At 44.0% G+C, this 22,277-nt stretch overlaps 1 protein-coding gene across 36 annotated transcripts in view; it reads left to right on the top strand.

Annotated features, from left to right (window-relative positions):
- R3HDM2 (R3H domain containing 2) overlaps positions 1-22,277 on the top strand; it is a 166,556-nt gene that overhangs the window by 133,481 nt on the left and 10,798 nt on the right. For 12 of the 36 annotated variants that reach the window (XM_035696357.2, XM_035696354.2, XM_049115714.1 and 9 more), the window contains 11 exons: positions 1,170-1,265; positions 4,178-4,209; positions 4,308-4,361; positions 8,733-8,965; positions 11,028-11,203; positions 15,110-15,211; positions 17,120-17,362; positions 18,084-18,210; positions 18,455-18,615; positions 19,092-19,246; positions 20,558-20,658. In XM_035696357.2, coding sequence (XP_035552250.2) covers positions 1,170-1,265; positions 4,178-4,209; positions 4,308-4,361; positions 8,733-8,965; positions 11,028-11,203; positions 15,110-15,211; positions 17,120-17,362; positions 18,084-18,210; positions 18,455-18,615; positions 19,092-19,246; positions 20,558-20,658 — 1,480 coding nt within the window. The remainder of the gene's footprint in view (positions 1-1,169; positions 1,266-4,177; positions 4,210-4,307; positions 4,362-8,732; positions 8,966-11,027; positions 11,204-15,109; positions 15,212-17,119; positions 17,363-18,083; positions 18,211-18,454; positions 18,616-19,091; positions 19,247-20,557; positions 20,659-22,277) is intronic. The other 24 variants (XM_035696352.2, XM_049115717.1, XM_049115718.1 and 21 more) reach the window with 9 other exon arrangements.

Here is a 22,277-nt window from a genome sequence, read left to right as displayed (position 1 = left end):
AGGACATTGAGTATGATTTAGGTTCTTAAGGTTAGTGAGGTAAATCAAGAGCTAATGCTCCTCAAGTTATGCCTACCTCTGGTGAAGATCAGGAAGATCGGCCTAGAGTAGCAGCCTACTTGGTTGCTTCATCTGAAGCTTTCAGAGCCTCTGGATTGAAGGTCAGAAAATTTTATACCTAATGACATTCATTTGATGGGCTGTCTCCCTCAGAGCATCTTGCCTTCAAGAGCAGTATGGAAAAGGACACTGTGTGCACCCTACCTGGGACAGTGCTCACAACTCCCGGGCCAAGAGAGAAAAACAATGATGGAGAGTTGGGCAGTAGGCTAGACAGAGGTGGTGATCTGCCCAGCCATCCCTCATCACCTCTCCGCACTTGTCAGAGAATATAAGGTTCTCTATCCAGCATTTCCTTCTTTTCCCTTTCTATCACTCTTTCTCTCCTCCTTCTATCATACCTTATTTGTCTCTTCCTTTCCCTGTCCATCCTTTTTCCTGTTCTATTCTCCTTTTCTTTCTCTTCTCCTCTTTATGTTGCTCTGTTCTCTTCTCTATTTCTGTAATTTCTATCTTTTTCCCTCCCTCCAGTGGCTATAGTTAAGATAAGAAAAAGTGTTTAAGCTTTGAAGTTAGCTTCACTTGGATTTCATTCCCAAGGCCCTCTTCGCTGAGCTGTGTGTGACTTGGGTCTTCAGGCCATGACATTAGTGAGTAAAAAAGGGATAATATCAGGTGCTAGTTCTGAAAAACTCTTCTCTACATTCAGCTCTGCTAAGTACTTGTTTCTTCTCCCTCTCTAGCTTCCTCCTATCCCTTTCTTTCCCTCCAAAGCAATGTTGTTTATTCCCTGGGCTATTCTCTTGATCCTTAGTATTTGATTACTATAAGGAAGAAACCCAATCCTTATAAATAGTTGTTGCTCTTGACACTCTGGGTGGGGGTGGGGAGATGAAGAGGTTCCAATCATCCAGAAAACCTGATCTCCCAAACTGCATGGTCAGATGTACCCAGTGAAACCTGTCCAACACTGGAAATTTTTATTTCTTTTTTTTTTCCATTTTTTTGATGGCAACTATAAACTCTCCCGGTTTCTCTTCCTTGCTGGTGTGCAGTGAGCTTGCAGTACGAGGAGAACTTAACTAGCTTAATTCTGCTCATCGATCTAGATCAGAGTTCCATTGCAGGATGGAAGGAGGAGCAAGTCAATAGAAGAGAGAGAGGAGGAATATCAAAGGGTCCGAGAGAGAATATTTGCCCGAGAGGTAAGTGTAGCTTCTGAGAGTTGTCAGCCCATAGCTTTTAGCTCTTAATCTTTGGAACTGTGATTGGAATGAACCCTCCATAAATGTTTTGTTGTTGTCTTTTTTTTTTTAACCAATATCAGCCAGCCCCAGTTTGGTCTCTCAAATTAAATGTGGCTTACTAGGAAGCTACAGATTTTTATTTGTATTATTTTCAATACAATTTATTGTATGGCATACAAAGAGAACAAATGGAATGGCTGAATTTGGTAGAGATATGATTAGACTGAAAATAGAAATGGTTTTGGCAGGGTTTATGGAAGGGCCCTGACTCTTGTCTGTCAATCCCTTCTCCCGCTTACCCTCTTTCACTTCCACTATCCATTTTAGGCATCTTTGCTTCTAAGTGGAAGACTTAGTGTGTCCACACAGCCTATATACATCCATCTTGTTTGGCCAGCCTCGTTTTTAGGATATGTTGATGATGATTAGAGCACAGATCTAGCATCCATTCTCTGAGCTCCACATTCCACATGCACAGAGGGTACCACTTACTATTCCCTCCAATCTGTATCTGAATAGGAAGTCTCTTTCTTCCTATATTTCCTACCTTGCTTCATAGAATAAGATGGACTCTGTGGGCCAAAAGGCAACATGATCATTTTAGGCAACTTTATTCTTAAGAATTGTGGGCCATATTAAATATACTTGGTACCCCTGTATTTGGTGGCCTTTGCCTACAAGACTGAAGAGAAGAATAGCAGAAATTCAGGAAAGGCTGTAGATAAGAGAGGAACAGATCTCTGGAAAATGTAGGATTCAGATAGCACTATCTTACAGTAGAGTTAGCAAACAAAGGAGGAAAAGCCAGCCTCCCTGTAGTCAAAAGATGGCCAGTTCTAATCAGTATACTTTGATGAACACTACACTCCTCTCATTTCCCTGCTCTTCCCTCTGTCAGCAAGACCCCTCCCCCCAAATTATCTTTCCATCATCACCTAGCTCAGAAAAATGTTATCTCTGAGTTTAAGAAAACTGAACTCCTCTGTGAACTTGTTTCATTGTCTCAGGAGACCCAGGTGTCCCAAGGATCCTCACTGGGGACAGATACACAACAAACCTCCTGGCCCAAAGTCCAAAGAGAAGGAATCATCTTACCTTCTGTTATATAGACTTCCATTCTGAGTCAAAAAAAAAAGTCTGTCCTCCAAATTATCCAACCATAGCCCAAAGAGGTTCTCTACCTTTTCCTGCAAACCACTTGGGTGGAATGAGAGGAGAGAGGTCACTTGTACATGGCTATGGCCGGTGATGACCTTAAGTTGTGGACAGAGCAGGTTGGTAGATGATAATAACAAACATTTATATAGTGCTTACTATCTTTCATACACTGCTCTTAGCATTTTACATAATTTAATCCTCACACTAGGTCTATGAGGTAGGTTGCATTATTTCCCTCATTTTATAAATGAGGGACTGAGACATAGAAAGGTTAAGTAATCTCAGATCACACCTCTAGTTAGTGAAAGGGTTGATATTTGAACTCAAGCAGTCTGGCTCCAGAGACCATGCTCTTGACCCCTAGAGTAAACCGCCTCTCAATAGCTTGCTCTGCTCTGGGCTCTTTAGATTAGGAAGTACCAGTGACATCACAGCATAGTTATCTGTGATATGCTGCTCTGTTTCACTGACACATGATAAATGACTGTCCCACCATGCCAGCCATTAGCGAAGCCATGGATACTCTGAAAGCACAAGTAACTTTTAATAAGGTATTGGGGCTAATTAGGGACAACACTGGAACATGTCTGGGTACAGCTATAACAAAATCACAGTTAGCTCTTCTCTCCTTTTTTCTCCTGATTTCTAGTCTCTCAGGCCTCTACTAATATATGTATTCTTTGTTAAATCCTTGCGGATTTACCACTTTTCATTTCAGCACTTCCTAATTCTTGCTGTGTTAGAGGCATCAGGAATCTCAAGAAGGTCTAGACCAGGAAAAATGGCCAAAGCCCACCCCACACTCCAGAGATTCCATTGTGGAGAGGAACCCAGTCAGTCAGAGGGAGCTGACCAAGGGTGGAGCTGTAAATTGGGGTGGATGGATGAGGGGAAGAGGCAGGCCAACAAGAAAGGGAAGTGGCAAGAAGGGTGTTTGGATGGAAATGCTGCCACCGCAGCCTTCTCTGGAGCCTGAGCTGCATACTGGGAGAGCTGCCCCACATAGGCTCTGCTCCGTGTGGAGCCCCCACTGCTCAGCAGCTGGACACTCTTGGTGCCTTTTTCTAAGGCTTGGGAGTGCATCGTAATGCTCACTTCACTCAGCTCAGTGGCTTTGTCAGGAAATGATCCCCAAAAGGAATGTTTCAGGCTTTTAATTCTTTCATTTTTTCTAGGCTCCGAAAAGTACCTGCTTCCCCAATTTCTTACTCTCCTTGGGTCTCAGGTCAGGTCAGAATGTCTTTCATTTTGGCCACTGTGGAGGACAGAAATGGAATAGTCATTGAGATGACTTCCAGAAAAACTAAATTTCTTTCTCTTGTCTCCCTTTGCCCTTCCCTTGATCACACTCTATAGGACCAAGCACACCAATATTACGCTCAACTTACCTCTAGACAGAATAAATTTAGAATTAAAAAGGAAATAATAGGTTAATACTTTCCTCTTCCTTCTTTCCATTCTCCCACCTTTATCAGCGTCTCTTTTTAAACACACTGTGGGAAAGCTAAAAACACTGAATGCTCTTTCCTGCTAAAGGTGAGAGGTCAGATTGGGTGTGTGGGTGTGGGTCATCCTGTCCCTGCTCCCTCTCTCCTGTTGGGGGGTGAGCTTGGTTTGAGGACCTTGGGTATTCATAGCATCACGGACACCCTTTTCGGTTATGCCATGCTGTTTTCTTATAAGTTATTTTCCGTTTTCTCCCCTTCACCTAGACTGGCCAGAACGGATATCTAAATGACATCAGGTTAGTACCACTTAGCATGTTCCCTGCTTCTCATTGAGCTTTGTCAGTGAGGTTAATATAATCCTGTAATGATGCTTTTCTTTGATGTTAACCAACAGACTCTCCAAAGAAGCCTTTTCTTCTAGCTCTCACAAGAGAAGGCAGATTTTTAGGTACCTCTGTGTGATCTATATCTCTCCTTGTTTTTGTTTTTGTTTTTTTATTTTGTATTGCTGTAATCTTTTCAGCGGAGTGAGTTTGCTCAATGCATGGCTGCTTGTGGAATACTTCAATTTGTGGTTTTTGCAACATTGGATATTTTCTCCATTAAAAAAGAAATGGCTCCTGCTCAATGACTTTATTTTTGTTGTTGCTGATTTCATTTTAAGTCATGGATAGGTGGTGAAGGGGACCAGATAGGTGTGTCTGAGATAGTACTGCTCCTTTCCAAAAGTTTTCTGGAATTGGGCATGTGGGGAAGATTTCAACATATATTTATATTAAGGTAAAAGAATGAGTATCTTCTTGGCTACCTTTTCTGAATCTATGAAAGATGCAAAGAGCTTATCCCTGACCCAGCAAGGGAATGTTTTATATCTTTAAGAAAAAATAGTATGCACACACACACACACATAAAAAACACAAACATCTCTGTCTATATAGTTTTCTCTTTGGGACAACATAATCTGTAAGATGGCCTCAGAAAAAGACTTATCTGCCTTGGCATGAAGTTTGAGCACATCTTTTTTTGATGACTGTCCATGACTTGCTGTTAACATTGGTAAAAGCTACAATTTAACTTCTTCAGGCCTAATAGTCTCCATTTTCCAACAAAGCAGTCATGAGAATCTCCCTTTCATTTGATTTTCTCAGTCCCACTCCAGAGGATTACACAAGGCATTAGTGAGAGAAGCACTTCATTAGGACCCTGTCTAGCACCAACTCATTAAGTACATTCTTCTCATTTTACCAATAGAAAAACTATAGAGTAGAGAAAACCTCAGTATTCAATACTAGGATTTGGGTCCAACACTTTCCAAAGGGTTTATCTCTTTTTGAATCCTAAGCTTGATGGGAACTCAGGTTAGTCAGAGCTCTCATTCCCACTACCTCAGTTGTCCCTTCCCCTGTATCCTTTCTAAAGCTAGTCAAACCACATAGAAATTTGGGTTACAAGATTTCTCTTTCTTGGAAGGGGGCATTATCTCCTTTTCCATATCTCTGAACTCTTTTTCCTAGATCATCCCACTGTGAAGTCCATCTGAAAGCAGTGAGGGCTCTGCATTGTTCATGATGGTTGATATAGAGCTTCCCTTAAAAAAAAAAAAAAAAAAACCTATCCCATATTTTGTGCTTTAAGATCATAAATCATCCCAGAAACCTATAATAAAGTTAGTTTATTTAGTTAGTTTTAAACTAGTTAGTTTTAAACTAGTTAGTTAGTTAGTTAGTTAGTTAGTTAGTTAGTTAGAAACTAACTTCTATACATATGCTAATACATAGTTACCAAAGTATACCATACTGATTCAGGTCTCTCAGTGTCTGATTTGGTAAGCTGGTTTACATGTAAGAAAACAAAAGCAGAGAAATTAAGTAGCCAATTCAAGTTGACATGGTTATTAGTGGCAAAACTGGGACCAACTCTTTGTCTGGTGTTCTTTCACCACACCCCAGACCAGCTCTCTAGAAACATTACCCCATTCTCTCTGAGTTCCATTTGGAGCCCTAATTCGCCTTCACTGCTAAGAATGATGCCCTTATTAGTGCTGTGGAGCATCAAACTACATCAAACAGTGCAGATAACAGCTCTAAGGATCTAGTGAGTCTCTCCTATCCAGACTTCCTTTTAAGTCACTGCTTTCCATACTGAGTGTTGGTTAAAGATCTAGGTCATCTAAAATGTATCACTATGGACTCTTAAGGGGGCAACTTCTTCTATTTGGGTACTGGCCCAGAATTCTAGTGATGAGAAGCTGGTCTTCTCTAACGGCTTTTTACCTTTCTTCCCAAGTGTGTGAAATAGATACTGATACACCACATTCCATCATCCACATTGGCAATAACTAGGGCAGCTTCCCGGTTCTTTGGAAGATTCTACTCCATTGACAAATAAGCCATTATTGCATTTACTATTGCTTTTTTTTTTAAGATTTTATTTATTCATGAGAGACACACTCAGGGAGAGGCAGAGACATAGGCAGAAAGAGAAGCAGACTCCCTACAGGGAACCTGATGCGGTACTCGATCCCAGGACCCCGGGATCACAACTTGAGCCGAAGGCAGATGCTCAACCACTGAACCACCCAGGCACCCCTACTATCACTTCTTACACAGACCTCCCTACCGACTCCCTAGACCCAATAAACTGAACTTTTCATCAGCATAAATCTACTTGTGAAAGCTGAGTCAGCTTTGATTTTTATAGGAGTATAAAGTGTGAATGTTCTCTGTCCTGCACCCCCATCTCTCTAACACACAAACATACCCCAGTCCAGTGCTTAGAACTGAGTGTGGGAGTTTTCCCTAGTTGACATGTTTAGTGAAGTGGAACGACATGGCTAGAGATTAGGTTTAGTTGTAGAGAAAGAAAACTGATCTCTTTCCTGGCCAAGACTCAACTTAAGTTCTCTAATAGCTCTTGGGGATGTAGTGTACTAATTCAGGTTAAATCATTAGACTAGCCACATTTTGAACACTTGGCCATCACTGTCTTGGGGGAGCTGGATGAGTACAGAAGCGCTGCCACTTTGGCTTAAGCTTCCCAGGATGTTTGGTTTAAAGTTCACTCATTCACTGTTTACCTCTGGTAGAAAGACAAAGAAAATGGCACAACTGTCCTAATAGTGCTGTGTTTGATTAGGGTGTAAAAGTCCATTAGGACTTGTCTCATAAAATTCAGGCTCTAATATCTAATGAACAGCTTCATCCATTGCCTTTGCTCTATCCCCTACCCCTGAAACAGACACATCTTTGTTGAGTCCTCTCCGTAGACTTGCCTTTGGCCATTAAGTCACGGCTTTTGTCTCTCACTTCAGGTTGAATTCTGTTCCTGGAGAGTACCTGATTTATATTTCTTTCTTTGTATCCCATTCTGCTTTTGACATTCCCAAGAAAAAGGGATAAAGTTTTAAGGAGACAGGAATATTTCCAGTTATCTTAACTATAGAGAGGGAAGCACTGAGGTTATAGACACATCTACTTGGGATTCAGAGAAGATGTAGCGTGTCCCTAACCAGCTTTGCTGGTTGGTTTGTTCTTAGCTCACCATGATTGGCCTGACTTAAAAACTAAAATAGTGACCCTAGCTTTTATTTTGTCCATTTTCCTATAGTACCCTTGGAGCAGATATTCTCTAATAAAGAAGGGTATTACCCTTGTAAGAAAACTACCTTTCTTTATTGGAATAATTCTGAGCCTAGTGTCTTTGAAGCTAAGGGGATTGGGATGGGGTTTTCTATTTGCTTTAGGCAGGATGATAGTGAAAAGGAGGGAGCCTTGAGTTACATGATTTTTGCTCACCGGCACCCCAGTACATATACCAAAATCTTTGTAATTGTCATTTGGTTTCTTTAGGTCAGTAGTTGTTGGGGGTGGGAGATAGGAAAGGAAAATTCCTGGTTCTTGGTTGCTTATTGATTAAGAAGCAGTGGAGGCTCAATAAGACTTAGGGGTTTTAGGTCAGTCCCATCCAGGCTACAAGTGTTTATAATCATAGGCAGTAATTACAGCATCAGGATAACCCTGATGTTTCCAGAGCAAAATAAGAGAGGAGTCCTTTTTCTCAATAGCCTTGTGCTTTGCCTAGGGCAATAGGATTGTTAATATGGCAGCAACTAGGCGCAACCAGCCCCTGCTCCTTGCAGTCCTAGGTCCCAAGGGCATATTTGCTTGATAATGTTGAAGACTAGCCCTTAGAGACCCTGGAACCAGTTGTTCCCAGATACCAACACAGAATTTCCACAGACAGGTTGGGTCAATTTCAGACTGTCAGACTAAGTTTTCCAGAATGCCCCATTAATCTATACTCCTCTTCCCACCCTTGGAAAAGTCGTACCTCTGCTGGCTTTGACACGTGTTATATGGAAGATCTGTTATACTTATCCATGTCTTGGCTACCCCTGCCTTCTAGCAGTAGGAACTTCCAAGAGCCCTTTTGTTTTAAGAACTCCTAGAAGGAGGTGGTACCTCTCTGCTCCCCACTACTCCTGCATGTGTGGGATCCCTGCGGGGGCAGGGGAAAAGACCACAGCCAATCTCAGCATCATGTATATGGTTTCCCATCCACCTCTGGTCTGATGTATTGAATTAGTCGCCAGTGCACTGTCTTCCAGATTTGCCTCTGTGTTCTTTGTTACTGTACTGGATCTTGCTCTGTCTGCTCCCAGCAAGTCGTGGTTGGCCAACCAACTAACCAGAAATGGGTGTCCATCCTCCTCCCAACCCTCACCCCTCCTTTGTCGTTGAAAGAATAGAAATGAACTCTCTCCTAGCTCTTCTGCTGAAGTGGTAGGTGGGGGGTGCTCTGACCACTGTGGTCTCTGCAGGGGGAACCGTGAGGGGCCCAGCCGAACCTCAAGTAGCCGCCAAAGCAGCACAGACAGCGAACTCAAATCCCTGGAGCCACGGCCTTGGAGCAGCACAGACTCTGATGGCTCTGTCCGGAGCATGCGGCCCCCTGTCACCAAAGCCAGCAGCTTCAGTGGAATCTCTATCCTCACCCGAGGGGACAGCATCGGGAGCAGTAAAGGTGGCAGTGCAGGAAGGATCTCCAGGCCAGGTACTCAGCTTCTGTCCTTCGTGTCATGCTCATCATTTCTTGCTTGTCTTCTGCAAAACATCACTGATGTTTACTTCTAACAAAACACTTGTCCAGTATAGTATCCTGAAAAACTAACACAGCCCCATGAGGAAAAATTTGATTTATTGGACCCACTGTTTTTTTAATTCCCCCCTCTGATTTTCTTTCATATCTTTTCCCCTAATTACAAACAAACAAAGTGTGGGATTAGATTATTTTATCTTCATTCTGACCAAGGTTAGACATCCCTGTCAGCCCAAGTTCAGGTTATATACTAGGATGAGAATGATAATGCTCTCATTCTGTGATCTCTCAGATTATAGAGGGTTGGTAGAGCAGAAAAAACCCTTGGAGTTCAGCTATTTATAATAAGTTGGTAGCAGCCAATAGGCCAGAACTGCAAGAAGTGCTGTGACTGCTTCTCTAGAGCCCAGTCACTGAGAAGGAGCATATGTTCCACATGCCAGCCCTGTAACCACCTTTCAGCTCTCCTGACATTCTGTGTAACCTTCTCCATCTATTCCTCTTGTGCTCTTAGCAGGGGGTATTCAGGTCTTTATACCCAGTGGCCCTCATTTCACCCTCCTGCCTCTAAAAAATTCTTGCCTCTCATCCCAGAAGTTCTGTAGGTCTTGTCCTCAGAAGACCTCAGTAGTCGTGAAGATCTCTGTTGGGTCTCTACTGCCCTTTTCTGTTATCTCCTCTCTAACCGCACTGCCTCTGCCTTTATCTGGGCCTTTGTCTTCTTTTATTTAATTATGGCACTAGCCCCCAAGCTGGTTTCCCTGCTCTATCCTTTTTAGAGTCAGTTTTCCAATCTAAAACATAGATCTTATCATGTCAGTCCTCTCTTTAAAAATGTTCATGTTTCTGTATTCCATGTATAATAAAATCCAAATGACCTAATGCAGCATTTCTTCCTGACCCCAGCTTGCCACTTTAGTCTTGCTTCCAGATATCCTTCTTCCTCTTGCCCTCCAGCCACTTCTTGAATATGGTAATAGCTTCATCCCCTCTTGGTCTGACAAGCCTTCTTTTCATCCTTCAAATCCATTTCTCCACTCCCTTCTTCTTTTTTTTTTTTAATTTTTATTTATTTATGATAGTCACAGAGAGAGAGAGAGAGAGAGAGGCGCAGAGACATAGGCAGAGGGAGAAGCAGGCTCCATGCACCGGGAGCCTGATGTGGGATTCGATCCCGGGTCTCCAGGATCGCGCCCTGGGCCAAAGGCAGGCGCCAAACCACTGCGCCACCCAGGGATCCCTCTCCACTCACTTCTTTAAGTGAGTTACTACGTCCTCATCTTTGCTGCCATAGAACTTTGTTCATATCACCAATGTGACCCTTATCCTTCCTTATCAGATTGTAATCGTGTGGGTGTCCATCTCCAGTCAGAAGATCCTGTGCTGCATAAGGCCAAGGACTGTGTTATCCTCACCTTTGTGTTCTCAGTTCATTATACAATGCCCAGCACACAGCAAATAGTAAAAGTATTTTATGTGAAAGGCATGCATGGCTTAGAGAGGCTGGAAATGAGAATAGTTGGGTGACAATTGTGCTTCTGTGTGTGCACAGGCAAGTGCTTGGAGAGGCAAGATTGCCCCCTCAGCAACTTTTATGAAATGCCGCAAGTGGAGAAGAAATCAGAAAGAAATAAGGTCTCTTAAGGGACTAGGAATCTACACCTTCCCAGGAAGCACACATTTATGTTTTCAGTTGTCTAGTCATGATGGACAGATTCTAGGTACTTCAGGGGAGGTGCCTTGGCAGCCTCAAATTTTATTCAATTCCAGCATCCAGCATCGATGGGAAAGGTGTTTACTGTCCCTGGGAAGCAGAAACCTGCTAAGATGAGGATTCCCATCAGAAGGGCAGCTGAAATGCATTAGTGCTCAGGCATGGATTTTCCCAAGACTGGGGGGAATGGACAGGAGGGAAGTGAGGCAAAGAAGCAGGGAAGGAGTAGAGCCCTGCATCTCCAAGGGCGGCATGTTCATGGCTGGCGCTTACAACTCTTGATGGGTCTCCTCTTTGCCTTAGGAGTGGCGCTAGGTGCCCCAGAAGTTTGCAACCAGGTCACCTCATCCCAGTCTGTCCGGGGCCTTCTCCCTTGTACTGCCCAGCAGCAGCCACAGCAGCCACAGCAGCCGCAACTTCCTGCTCTTCCACCCACGCCTCAGCAACAGCCACCCTTGAATAATCACATGATCTCACAGGTGAGTCACCACTCAGTGTGAGCCCCCTCCGCTCCCATTCAAGAAAGCTCTGGAAGTACAGTCATGTCTGTTATGCTGTGGGTGGCAGGAAAGATCTGTTGGAGACCTGCCACTCCCTCCTCCTCATTTCTTGTTTGTTAGTTGCGGGGAGAGAAGAGTAAGGGCAAGGGTTTGGCCAAAATGCTGTTAGAGTCAGCCTGGGACTTTTTGCTTTCTGTTTCTTCCTCTTCTTCCTGAGAATTGCCAGTGGGATCTTTTACCCTGTTCCACATTTCTGCTGTACCCCATCTCCCTCTACGTCCTGTGTAATTAGCAAGACAATTTTATTCACTGTATCCATATATAGAGCTTGAAAAGATCACAGCTCCCACCATAACTGACTGTGAATGTGTTCATGTGACTGTTGAACCAATAACGCATATGTAGGAGTTGGGGTTTGAGGAAAGGAAATATACTCAAGACCCCTGCCATATATAACCCATAAGGGACAAAACCTCCCAAAGTTGTTCTTTGTTTTCTGTGCGGTGAAAGAGCTCTGTATCCTTCTGTTGTTAGACTGATAAGAGGTTGACACCAAGTAAGGTTTTGGTGTAGTTTTATTTTTGTGGAGGTCATACAAGTCATCAGCATCAGCATTAGTCCCTATTCTAAACTAAAACATTAATGTTCTAGGTTTTTTTTTTTTTTTAAGATTTTACTTATTTATTCATGAGAGACAGAGATATATATATATAGAGAGAGAGGCAGAGACACAGGCAGAGGGAGAAGCAGGCTCCATGCAGGAAGCCTGACGCGGGACCTGATCCCGGGTCCCCAGGATCACACCCTGGGCCGAAGGCGACTCTAAACCGCTGAGCCATCCAGGCTGCCCTAATGTTCTAGGTTTAAGTATCCTTAATACTCTGAGGAGAGCTATTCTGAGTGCCTCACTTATATTTTTTTCCATGAATAGAGCTGCCCATGGGTGGAGCCCATCCTCTGTCCCAGGTTATCCTTGGTGGTGCTCTCTGCTAGTTGGGAAGCCCCTGTCTGCACTCTGCCACTGCAGTTTTTCTCATTTCACCTCCCAGGTTTCCTCACCTCTGTGCTCCGTTAGTCCAGCTTGGCCTCAGATCTGTCTCTTCTGTAGGTAACACAAGTAAATTGCAGGCATACATTCCCCAGGAACTGGAAACTAGACTGAAGGAGCCCAGGATGGCCCGGTACTACCCCATTCTGATATTGTGTTGATCTAGGAAACCCTGCTTTGTGTCTTAATATAATCCACATGCAAATCATTCCAGGCCTTTATCTTGGTCCCTAAATCAGTTTCTCTGTAGTCGTTACTTTCATTCTTGTTCTACCATTGTCTGCCTCATTAAGTCCCATTCATATCAGCTTATCTCGCTCCATACTGAAGTGTGGCATGTGTGTGTACTTTCCCTGTTTGTGTCTTCATTCAGACCTGTAAGTCGATATGCCTCTCTCTCTCTCTATCTCCTGCTGTGCTTCTGTGCCTGCTTCACTTTTCTAAGGTCGCAGTATTTGAGTTTTCTAATATGTGTGTGTTTTAATACAGTCTTTTTTTTTTTTTTTTTTTTTTTTGTAATACAGTCTTGTTCCCTTTTCTCCCTCTTAGTCTTCATCTGGCTCCTCCTTCCATCCATATCTAGAAACAGACAACAAGAGTGGGAGGAGAATAAAGAGATAACAGGAATAACCATTTGGGACTGAAAAAAATTTTAGGGTGCTTAGCTGACTGGCCCTGAATTCTAAACTTTTACTCAGATTTTGGCCCTGCTTCTGGATCACAAGGGTCAGCGGGTCAGTCATTGGTATTGACTGATCTCCTGCAGGATATACAGTACTAGGTTAGGCCCTGTAGTTTAGAAACAGGGAAACATTATTCCTTACAGATTCTGTTCCCTCAGAAATTTGTAGCAAGAGCCATTTGCAGTAGGCCGGGGAATGGTGCTGGCTAAACTATGCTAAACTTTCCTTTCTTGGCAGGCTTCCACTGTCAGAGCAGACCTCCCTATCATGTGTCAGTAGAACACAGGAAACCAACGGGTGAGGCTGAGGATTAAAGGACCAATGGGTACCTTTTGCCCTATTTACCTGAGGTGACGTGGACCTCTCGAGAGGGAGGCTTCTGGGAGTCTAGTCAGCCGAGAGCCAGTTATCTTACCCGGAATTCACCAGCAGGTGGCAGTCATATCCCTTAGGGCCAGTCTTTGGCTTCCCCATGGTTTTTTGAAGTTCCCTGGCCCAGGAGTTTGAGATTCTCTGAGAACTATAGCTGAGGATAGTGGTGGGGAAATAGCACCGAGACCCCTACTTTTACCATTACCCTTCCTCAGACAGAAGAGGCCTAAGAGAGGAGCATCGTTTCTTTCCTCTTTTTTTTACTAAGAACTCAGAAATGTGAAGAAATAGGCAGCTATACCTGTGCGACCCCTTCTCCCCTGGATATAAGACCTGAAGCACAATAGATCGTCTCCCAAGAGAAAGAAGAGGATTAGGATGATAGAAAATGGGTTTAAAAAGCTACCAGCACAAGTAAATCATCATGAGCAGCCTGGCCCAAAATCATATTTGAAATGAGACTGGCTTCCAAAAATCGGTTATGCCAGGATAGCTGGGAGTTTACTACAGGTGCCAGAATGATGATATTGAGCGCTTGGTCCTCCATACCTCTAAATTTGAAAGGAGGGAGGAGAATCATACAAACGAAAAAATGTTTGTTCAACTTCTTCATTTACCAGCTCTCTACTGTTAGAGTGGAGGAGAAAGAGTATATTCTTTCCTATGGGAACATAGGCCAAACTATGTTCCCATCCCAGCTCTGCCGTGTTAGCTGTGTGATCTGGATGTGTGATTGAATTCCTCTGAGCCTTACTATCTTCACTGCAAATACAAGTTATCACATCTCCCTATGGATTATTTTGAGTCTGTAATGAGAACCATATGTAAATGAGACAATATATATAAACGTTATTTCCCCCTCTTCCCTAGCCTCTCTCCTTTCTCCCACCCCATCTACCACCAGGGGCTACGGCCGGCTGGAGAACCAGTTCTCCAGGAGAAGTGATTGAAATGGCTGGAGGGGAAGAAGAGAGACAGAAAAAAGAACTCTCCATTAGTTGGTTTAGAACACATCATGTTCCTTATAAACAAATCTTCCTGCTTGAGGCTAGTGAAGGGACTGAAGGAACAAAAGCTACAGCAAAGCTATTTATATTTTATTCCAAATCTCTCCCTGTTTGCTCATGGGGGCATTTTTCATACTGCCCTCACAGCCTGGAGGAGCACAGAACAATCATGGAGCAGGAAGAAGTAGCTGGAACCAGGCGTGAACTGGCTGTTTGTTCCTTCTCCACCCTCCGGAGGGAGACGATCCTTGTGAATGAGCACTTCCTCCGGGAGAGCTGTGGTGTGAAATCAGGAGCGTGGCTGGGAAAGCTGAGCCAGACCTTAGATGACCCCCCCCCCCATAGGAGTAGGAATTCCTTCTCAAGTGGGCATTCAGGAGGGTTACGATCATGCTCCCCGGGAATCGTGGGTTCAGAAAAAATGCTTTGGAAAAAGCTGTGTTTGGAACCAGGCAGCAGACATTGGGCCTGAGAGTCCTAAGATTGCTCACAACAGCTGCAGAGTTCTCAGTAGCTAACGGGGTGGAGTGCACTGCCAAGGGTCTCTCCTGATAAGGAGAGATTGCTTATTTGTTAGAGATAACGAAAGCCACAAGCTATCCTGGGCTTGCTCTCCAGTCTGCTCAGCAGCCTTGCTCTTCATGTGACATTTTTTTTTATGATTAATCTTCTTGTTCCTCCCCTTTCCCTCCCCGCCTCTGCTCCCCTGCCCCTGCCTCTCCCCATACCTCCCTTTTCTCTTCCCTGTTCCACATGTCTCTCTGCTGGTCCACAGCCAGTCCCGGCTCTGCAGCCCTCTCCGCAGCCTGTTCAGTTCTCTCCAGGCTCCTGTCCCCAAGTCCTTCTGCCAGTCTCTCCGCCCCAGCAGTACAACATGGTATAAACTCTGTTCCCCTTTTTGTCATGTCCATGTGTGGCCTGTATCTGTGGTATGTCTGTGGGGTCCATCTGGGACAAAGCAATTGCACTTTTTGGATAGCCATGTTAAAAGGTATTTCTTCTAGAGCAAATGGCTAGCACAGGCTGCGCTATACTCTATTCTAGTGGCCTTATCACAGCACTTCAGGCATGGAAAGATGTCTAAATGTAAGAGAGTAGCACTGAGTTCCCCCTGAGTTTCAGGAGGGGGACAGAATTGGGTGTTGCTCTAACCTGGGCTCCTCGTCTCTCTCCTATGTGCATCTTTCATCTCCTCTTCTCCCCGGACATGTTTGAAGAACCCAGTTTATCCTGTATAGGATGGTTTTCTATAATTTCTTTTGAAGATAAAAACACAATTGCAGATTTCTCTGGCATCACTGGTAAAAATTTAAAATGTTCCTCTATCTTACTGTGTTATTTTATATAAAAAATAGCCACTTCTACTGCATAACACATGCTCTTTAAATTGTTTGTACCCAGACTACAAATCCTGTGAAGACCTGATTTACCTCATAGTTGATAACTTCTATCATGGTTATGAGAGCCCTGGGTGTGTGTGTGTGTGTGTGTGTGTGTGTGTGTGTGTGTGTGAGAATCACACCATCTGAGTTTTCACTAGAATCCACTCTTTGCTTCCACCTCTCATCTCCATTCTGAAAAGTTTTGGAACATGGACCTCAAAATAATCTGCAGTCCAGTCCTCTTGTCATCTCTTCCTGCTCACTAAGGTAGCAAAACAGCTAACTTGATCAGATTCCTGAAAATAAGTGAAACCACAGGAAAGCACTGTCTTTTCTTTCTACTAGTTTCTTTTTCAAAAGAATTCCTACTTAAGGGGTTGCCGTGTGTGTGTGTGTGTGTGTGTGTGTGTGTGTGTGTGTGTGTGTTTATTATCCGGGAAACAGAAGGAATGAGGAAGCTAACAAATTCTGACCTATCATCATACAAGTGAGCGGCGGACCACTGTCTCTCTTGCTGCCTAGAGAAGAGGGCTGAGAGAGGAGGCAATTACAGACTAGCATGTCAGTCTCCTTGCCCTCCAGCTCAGCCACTCATCCTGGCCTCTTTCAGAGGTGAGAATTGGAAGTGGTTCCTGAAGGGCAGGAGAACTCTAGGTAAGTGTCAGAGAACAGAGGTGGAAATGACCTCGAGAGGAGGGGGTAAGGAAATAAGCAGCAGGAAGCCGAGCCCACCAGTCCCTTCACTACATAGGCAAAGCTGGGAAGCCACATGAACCTAGCCATCCCTAGTCCACTCAAGGTGTTAGCTAGGTCTTTTATTATAAAAACACAGCAACATAGAGCCTTTTGTATAGTTGGAGATATGAGGAAGACAGGAAATAGAGAAGGACTTAGAATCTTTTTTTTTTTTAATCCATTAGTTTGTTCTGTCTTTTCTATATATAGAAAGTTGTGTTGTTGCTCCCATCTCTCCAGGACTAATTCTAATAAAAGTCAATGAAAGTGGCCATTGTTACTCATATGTGGTAAGGAGTCTGGTTCTGGAGTTGGTCTTTAAACACCTGTTCAGTTAATAACAATTTTTTTTAAGATTTTATTTTTAAATAACTCCACACCCAATGTGGAGCTTGAACTCACAACCCCAAGATCAAGAGCCACATGCTCTATAGACTGAGCCAGTCAGGTGCCCCGAGTTGACAGCAGTTTCAAACACCACATGACAGAGGTTTAGGGCTAAAAAGTACCTCCCAGGGAATGGAGGCAGGAGTATCCCAAATTGGTGTCAGTAAAAAAGACTATAGAGAGGGTTGTTATTTCTGTCTGTCTATCTGTCTTTGTATTTAAGCCAAATACAAGGCCTTGATAGGACCTGAGTCCTCAAGTCTCCCTTGCTGTCTCAACAGGCAGATGACCTCAGCAACCCCTTTGGACAAATGAGCCTTAGCCGCCAAGGTTCTACTGAAGCAGCTGACCCATCTTCAGCTCTGTTCCAGCCCCCACTTATCTCCCAGCACCCTCAGCCGACTAGCTTCATCATGGCTTCGACGGGACAGCCCCTCCCCACGTCCAACTATTCCCCTTCTAGCCATGCGCCACCTACTCAGCAAGTCCTGCAGCCCCAGGGCTATATGCAGCCCCCTCAACAGGTGAGCAGCATGAGTTCCCAGCTTAAAGCACTAATTCAGTTTGTCTGCTATTATAATCCTTCTTTCTTCCCGTAGTTTAGGTAGATCAAAGGTGATACCTATCCCCACTTCCATTTCCCCACTTTGTACTTGAGAATTGTCTTTTTAGTCAGAAGGTCATCCTTCTATATAACATAAATCATTCCTGTTTTGTTTTAAACTGTATATTAGGGGAAGCCCTGGTGGATCAGTGGTTTAGCACCTGCCTTCGGTCTGGGGTGTGATCCTGGAGACCCGGGATCAAGTCCCACGTCAGGCTCCCTGCATGGAGCCTGCTTCTCTCTGCCTATGTCTCTGCCTCTCTCTCTCTCTCATGAATAAATAAATAAAATCTGAAAAAAAAAAACCATATATTAATGTTCCAATTGCAGGTTCAAAATATGTCTATTTACAGATCTCTGGCCATTGACTCTGTTGCCTGCATGCATGTATTGATTGATTGGTTGGGGGTGGGGGCAGTGGGCAGAGGGAGAAGGAGAATCTCAGGCAGACTCCATGCTGAGTGCAGAGCCCAACATAAGCTTGATCTCATGACCCTGAATCATGACCTGAGCAGAAACAAGAGTTGGATGGTTAACCAACTGAGTCACCCAGGTGCCCCGACCCTTGTGCATTTTATAGTTGGAGATGTTGGGGTTGAATTTAAGGGACCTTCTCACATATCTGTTTCCTCTCACCATAGATCCAGGTTTCTTACTATCCCCCTGGACAGTATCCTAACTCCAACCAGCAATATCGACCTCTTTCTCACCCGGTGGCCTATAGTCCCCAACGTGGTCAACAGCTGCCTCAGCCATCCCAGCAGCCTGGTAAGAGGAACTGCTGGGGTAGGGAAGCAGTGACTAGGGGAAGGGCAGAGACTGGGAAAGAGAGAAGTACCTTCCTTTAAAAAAAAAAAAAAAAAAAAGACACAGGAATGATTAGTCCTAAGAGAGACCCAGGATCTCCAGAAAAATAAAAGGTAAAATAGATGGAAGGAAAATTACAGAGAGTGTGACCTCCTAAACATTGTTGAGACCATGCTAATGTCTTCTCTGCCTTGACTATCCCTAGGTTTACAGCCCATGATGCCTAACCAGCAGCAGGCGGCTTACCAAGGCATGATTGGGGTCCAGCAGCCACAGAACCAGGGCCTGCTCAGCAACCAGAGGAGCAGCATGGGGGGCCAGATGCAAGGCCTGGTGGTTCAGTACACTCCACTGCCTTCTTACCAAGTGGGTGCATTCTGCACTGGGAAAGATCACCCAGTCCTTGGGATGAGGAAAAGGAAGACAGTCTCCCACATCATCCAGTGTGACAACTCCAACACTAAAATACTGTTCACTTTCCCCCTAGAATTTGTATGTGTTATTCTCCTGAGATAAAGCCCAGAGAGTTGGAGAAGATTATCTTTAATTAAATTGTTTGGTCTTTATACAGCCATGCAAATGAGTATATGGCCCAGAAAAGTAGGATCTAAAGGAAATCAGGATCATTTCCCTATATCAGAATGTTCAAAGGAGGTGTTTGGAGAAGAGAGAAGTACAGATAGCTCTGTACACATTTTCTTTAGGCAGAGGAGGAGAGTAGGAGGAGTGTGTAAAGGAAGGGAATGAAGTCAGTGTCCTGGTCTAGTGATGACTTACTTGGCCATTCTTTGGATGAGCTCATTGGGAGTATAAGTGGTCATTATCTTCTCATCTCTACCCAGGTCCCAGTGGGTAATGACTCGCAAAATGTGGTCCAGCCGCCTTTCCAGCAACCTATGCTGGTCCCTGCGAGCCAGTCTGTGCAAGGGGGCCTCCCCACAGGGGGCGTACCAGTGTACTACAGTGTGATCCCACCGGCTCAGCAGAATGGTACGAGGTGAGGACTCCCAGAGAGTTGGGGCACATTTCCCATAGACCTTCAGGAACTTTCCACTGACCTAAGAAAAGAAAGGCAGGGGTAAAGATTCCAGTGGTGCCCTAAAGCAGGTAGAATATGAAGGAGGTCATTCTTCTTTTCTCCTTGGTGTGTTGACATTTAAATAAGAGCTCAACAAAAAAAAATTCCTGCTTCAGAGACAGAGGCTGTATGATGTCCCCCATTTTTTTTTAATCAGTGGGATTTAGAACTATGAGATAGAGACTGTTCATCATTAAAAGAAGAAGTTTGGAGAATATATATGTAATTTTTTCTGTGTACTTTATATTCATGGATGAATCTCAGATGGTCTATTTCTATATGTCTATTTCTATATATATATATTTCTTAGTATAGGTAGTAGCTGATAGAATTTTAGAGGTAGAAGCCACCTTAGAAATATTTAGTCTACTCCCCTTGTTTCATTTTTCTCCCTTCTTTTACAAATGAGAAAATTCCAGCTAGGGAGATTAAGAAATTTACTCAAAGTCAACCAGCTAGTTAGAGCTGGAACTGGAAGTCAGGTCTGGGCCTATTTGTATGTATTTCTGTGTGTTTCTCCCAGTGTCTGTGTTTACTTCTTTTTGTGTGTATTTCTCCCCGTTATCTTGAGTATTGGGGGGTGTTCACCCTTTGTCTTTAGATAACACTGTTTGCCATTGCATAAATATCCTGAATCAGACACCTCCTTAGTTCTTTTTTTTTAAGATTTTATTTATTTATTCATGAGACACACACACACACACACACACACACAGAGGTGCAGAGACACAGGCAGAGGGAGAAGCAGGCTCCATGCAGGGAGCCTGACGGGGGACTCATCCTGGGTCTCCAGGATCATGCCCTGGGCTGAAGGCGGGCTAAACCACTGAGCCACCCGGGCTGCCTTCCTTAGTTCTTTTTACCCATCTCTCTCTAGCACTGTGTGTCTGTTTCTGGCACTTTGTGTTTCTTGGAGAGTGTGTGTGTGTGTGTATGCATGTGTGCACGTGTATGTGTCTGGTGTTTCCACACTGTTGGAAAGAGCATGTGTCACTAACATTCCATCTGTAGCACTGATTAGCAGCTTTCTAATTGAAAGATGATCAAGTACAAATATATATAATTAACTTTGAACTGATGAGTGATTTTAGAAATTGCATGGCAAATTGGTCTGGGAATGACTGGCTGCTGCCTCTGCTTCCCACAGGGGAGGCCTGGGAAGCAGCAGCTGTTTGCCAGGAGCTGTGCTCCTCCCTCTGCTACTTTAACACTACTCTCTTCATCCTCCAGCCCTTCCGTGGGGTTTCTGCAACCTCCCGGCTCTGAGCAGTACCAGATGCCTCAGTCTCCCTCTCCCTGCAGCCCACCACAGATGCCACAGCAGTACTCAGGTAAGAGGACTTGGGAGGTCTTGGGTACCGGCATGCACAAACACTGCTGGAAGACTTGTGCTCTAGAGCTGGGAACAACAAGAGAGTTAGTTCAGGGATTGGCTCTGTCCCCACCTATAAGGCTGCCACAAGGAAAGACCAGTCCTGATGGTGTTTTCCAGAGGTGCTGAGGTTGACCTGTTGAGAGGTGAGGCTGGTTGTCCTATCTCCATTCCTGGGAAGCATCCTTCACTGGGTTCTTTGTTTTCTTTCTTTGTTTCTTTGTTTTTTTGCTTTTTTTTTTTCCTCCCTGAATCCAGCATTACAGTCACTACTCCCATGCCTTTGAGACACAAAGTGCTTACTTCTGTCTCCTGCCCTCATTTTTCCTACAGACAGCTTTACTTTTCTGTTGGGAGTGTAAGGGAGGCTGATAAAATGCTTTTTAAGTCATATTTTAGATTTGTTTGGCAGTTTTTCTTATGTGCTCACATACATTGTGTCATTCTAATTCTCAACCACAACTCTATGAAGACAAGATTTAAGACTCAAAGAGGATAAATGACTTGCCTGAGGTCATGATCCTAGACCTTGAACTTGGGTCTTTTGCCTTTTCATAACCCATGCTACATGCTCAATATCACACTTTCAACAAGTCTCTGTACTCTATTCCTTTCCCTCCAGTGGAAAATAAATGGATATCATGTTCAATAGCTAAAGGCCTTCTTGGAAGGGGCAACTGTTAGGTGAATAGGCTGGTGCCATGCAGCCTCTCATTTTCTGCCTTTGCCAGTAATTCTCCCAACATCCCAAGTACAGGTACCCTTGTTTGTTGCCCTTTTCCCCCACCTTGACACAGCATTACACTGCAGCTAAAGCAACTTCAGGGGTTCTCGGGTGGGGGAAGGGGAGACATGGCTTAATGCAGCCTCCAACCATCCCCACTCGTCCATTGTGGGAATATCAGAATGCCCTCTTCTGGTGAGAGGGAAGTATTTTGACAGTTTTCCATTTTAGAAATAAGATTTTCACCTAAGAGTTTTTGCACCATCCATGTTAGATGCTGTAGAGTGGATTCCAGAATTAGTCTCGCTCATAAGACATGATCAGTTACCTTCAAGGAATAATGACTTCTGCCTTCTTTCAGATCGAACATGGTTCTCTCATAGGCTGAGGTTTTAAATTCAATAGCCTTTTACCCTTTATTACATTACTGGTTTCTCTAGTTGTTTCTCCTAGTGTCCGCCAGGGGCACTTGACCTGAAATTCCCAGCGGGATATGGAAATTGTAGAAGCCAGCTCCAAGAACCGCTGTAGCCTCTGGTGGTGCTTGCTACTGCAGGGCATTTTCTCTTGTTTGTTAAAACAACTGTGTGCATGTGCATATGGGTATACCTGTATGTGCATTTTTATATGAATCCTTAGTGGTATCTTAGTATATATACTGGGTCTCTGGGGTGGTATCTCTTCATCTTCAAATACAAATTCTTTGAATCAGAAACAAAGCAAGTAAAAAGAATTTTTTTACTATCTACTCTGGACTTAGTGCTAGGTTAAGCAAACTGGAACAGCTATTATTCTGAAAGTTGGCAGCACTAGAAGTCTGGGCTGGTATTGGAAGGAGGTCATCTGTGCTCTTC

Source organism: Canis lupus, chromosome 10 (genome assembly GCF_003254725.2).
Source record: "Canis lupus dingo isolate Sandy chromosome 10, ASM325472v2, whole genome shotgun sequence".
Classification (NCBI taxonomy): domain Eukaryota; kingdom Metazoa; phylum Chordata; class Mammalia; order Carnivora; family Canidae; genus Canis; species Canis lupus.
The sequence above is the reverse complement of the archived record's forward strand: the minus strand, read 5'-3'. Positions and strand labels throughout refer to the sequence as shown.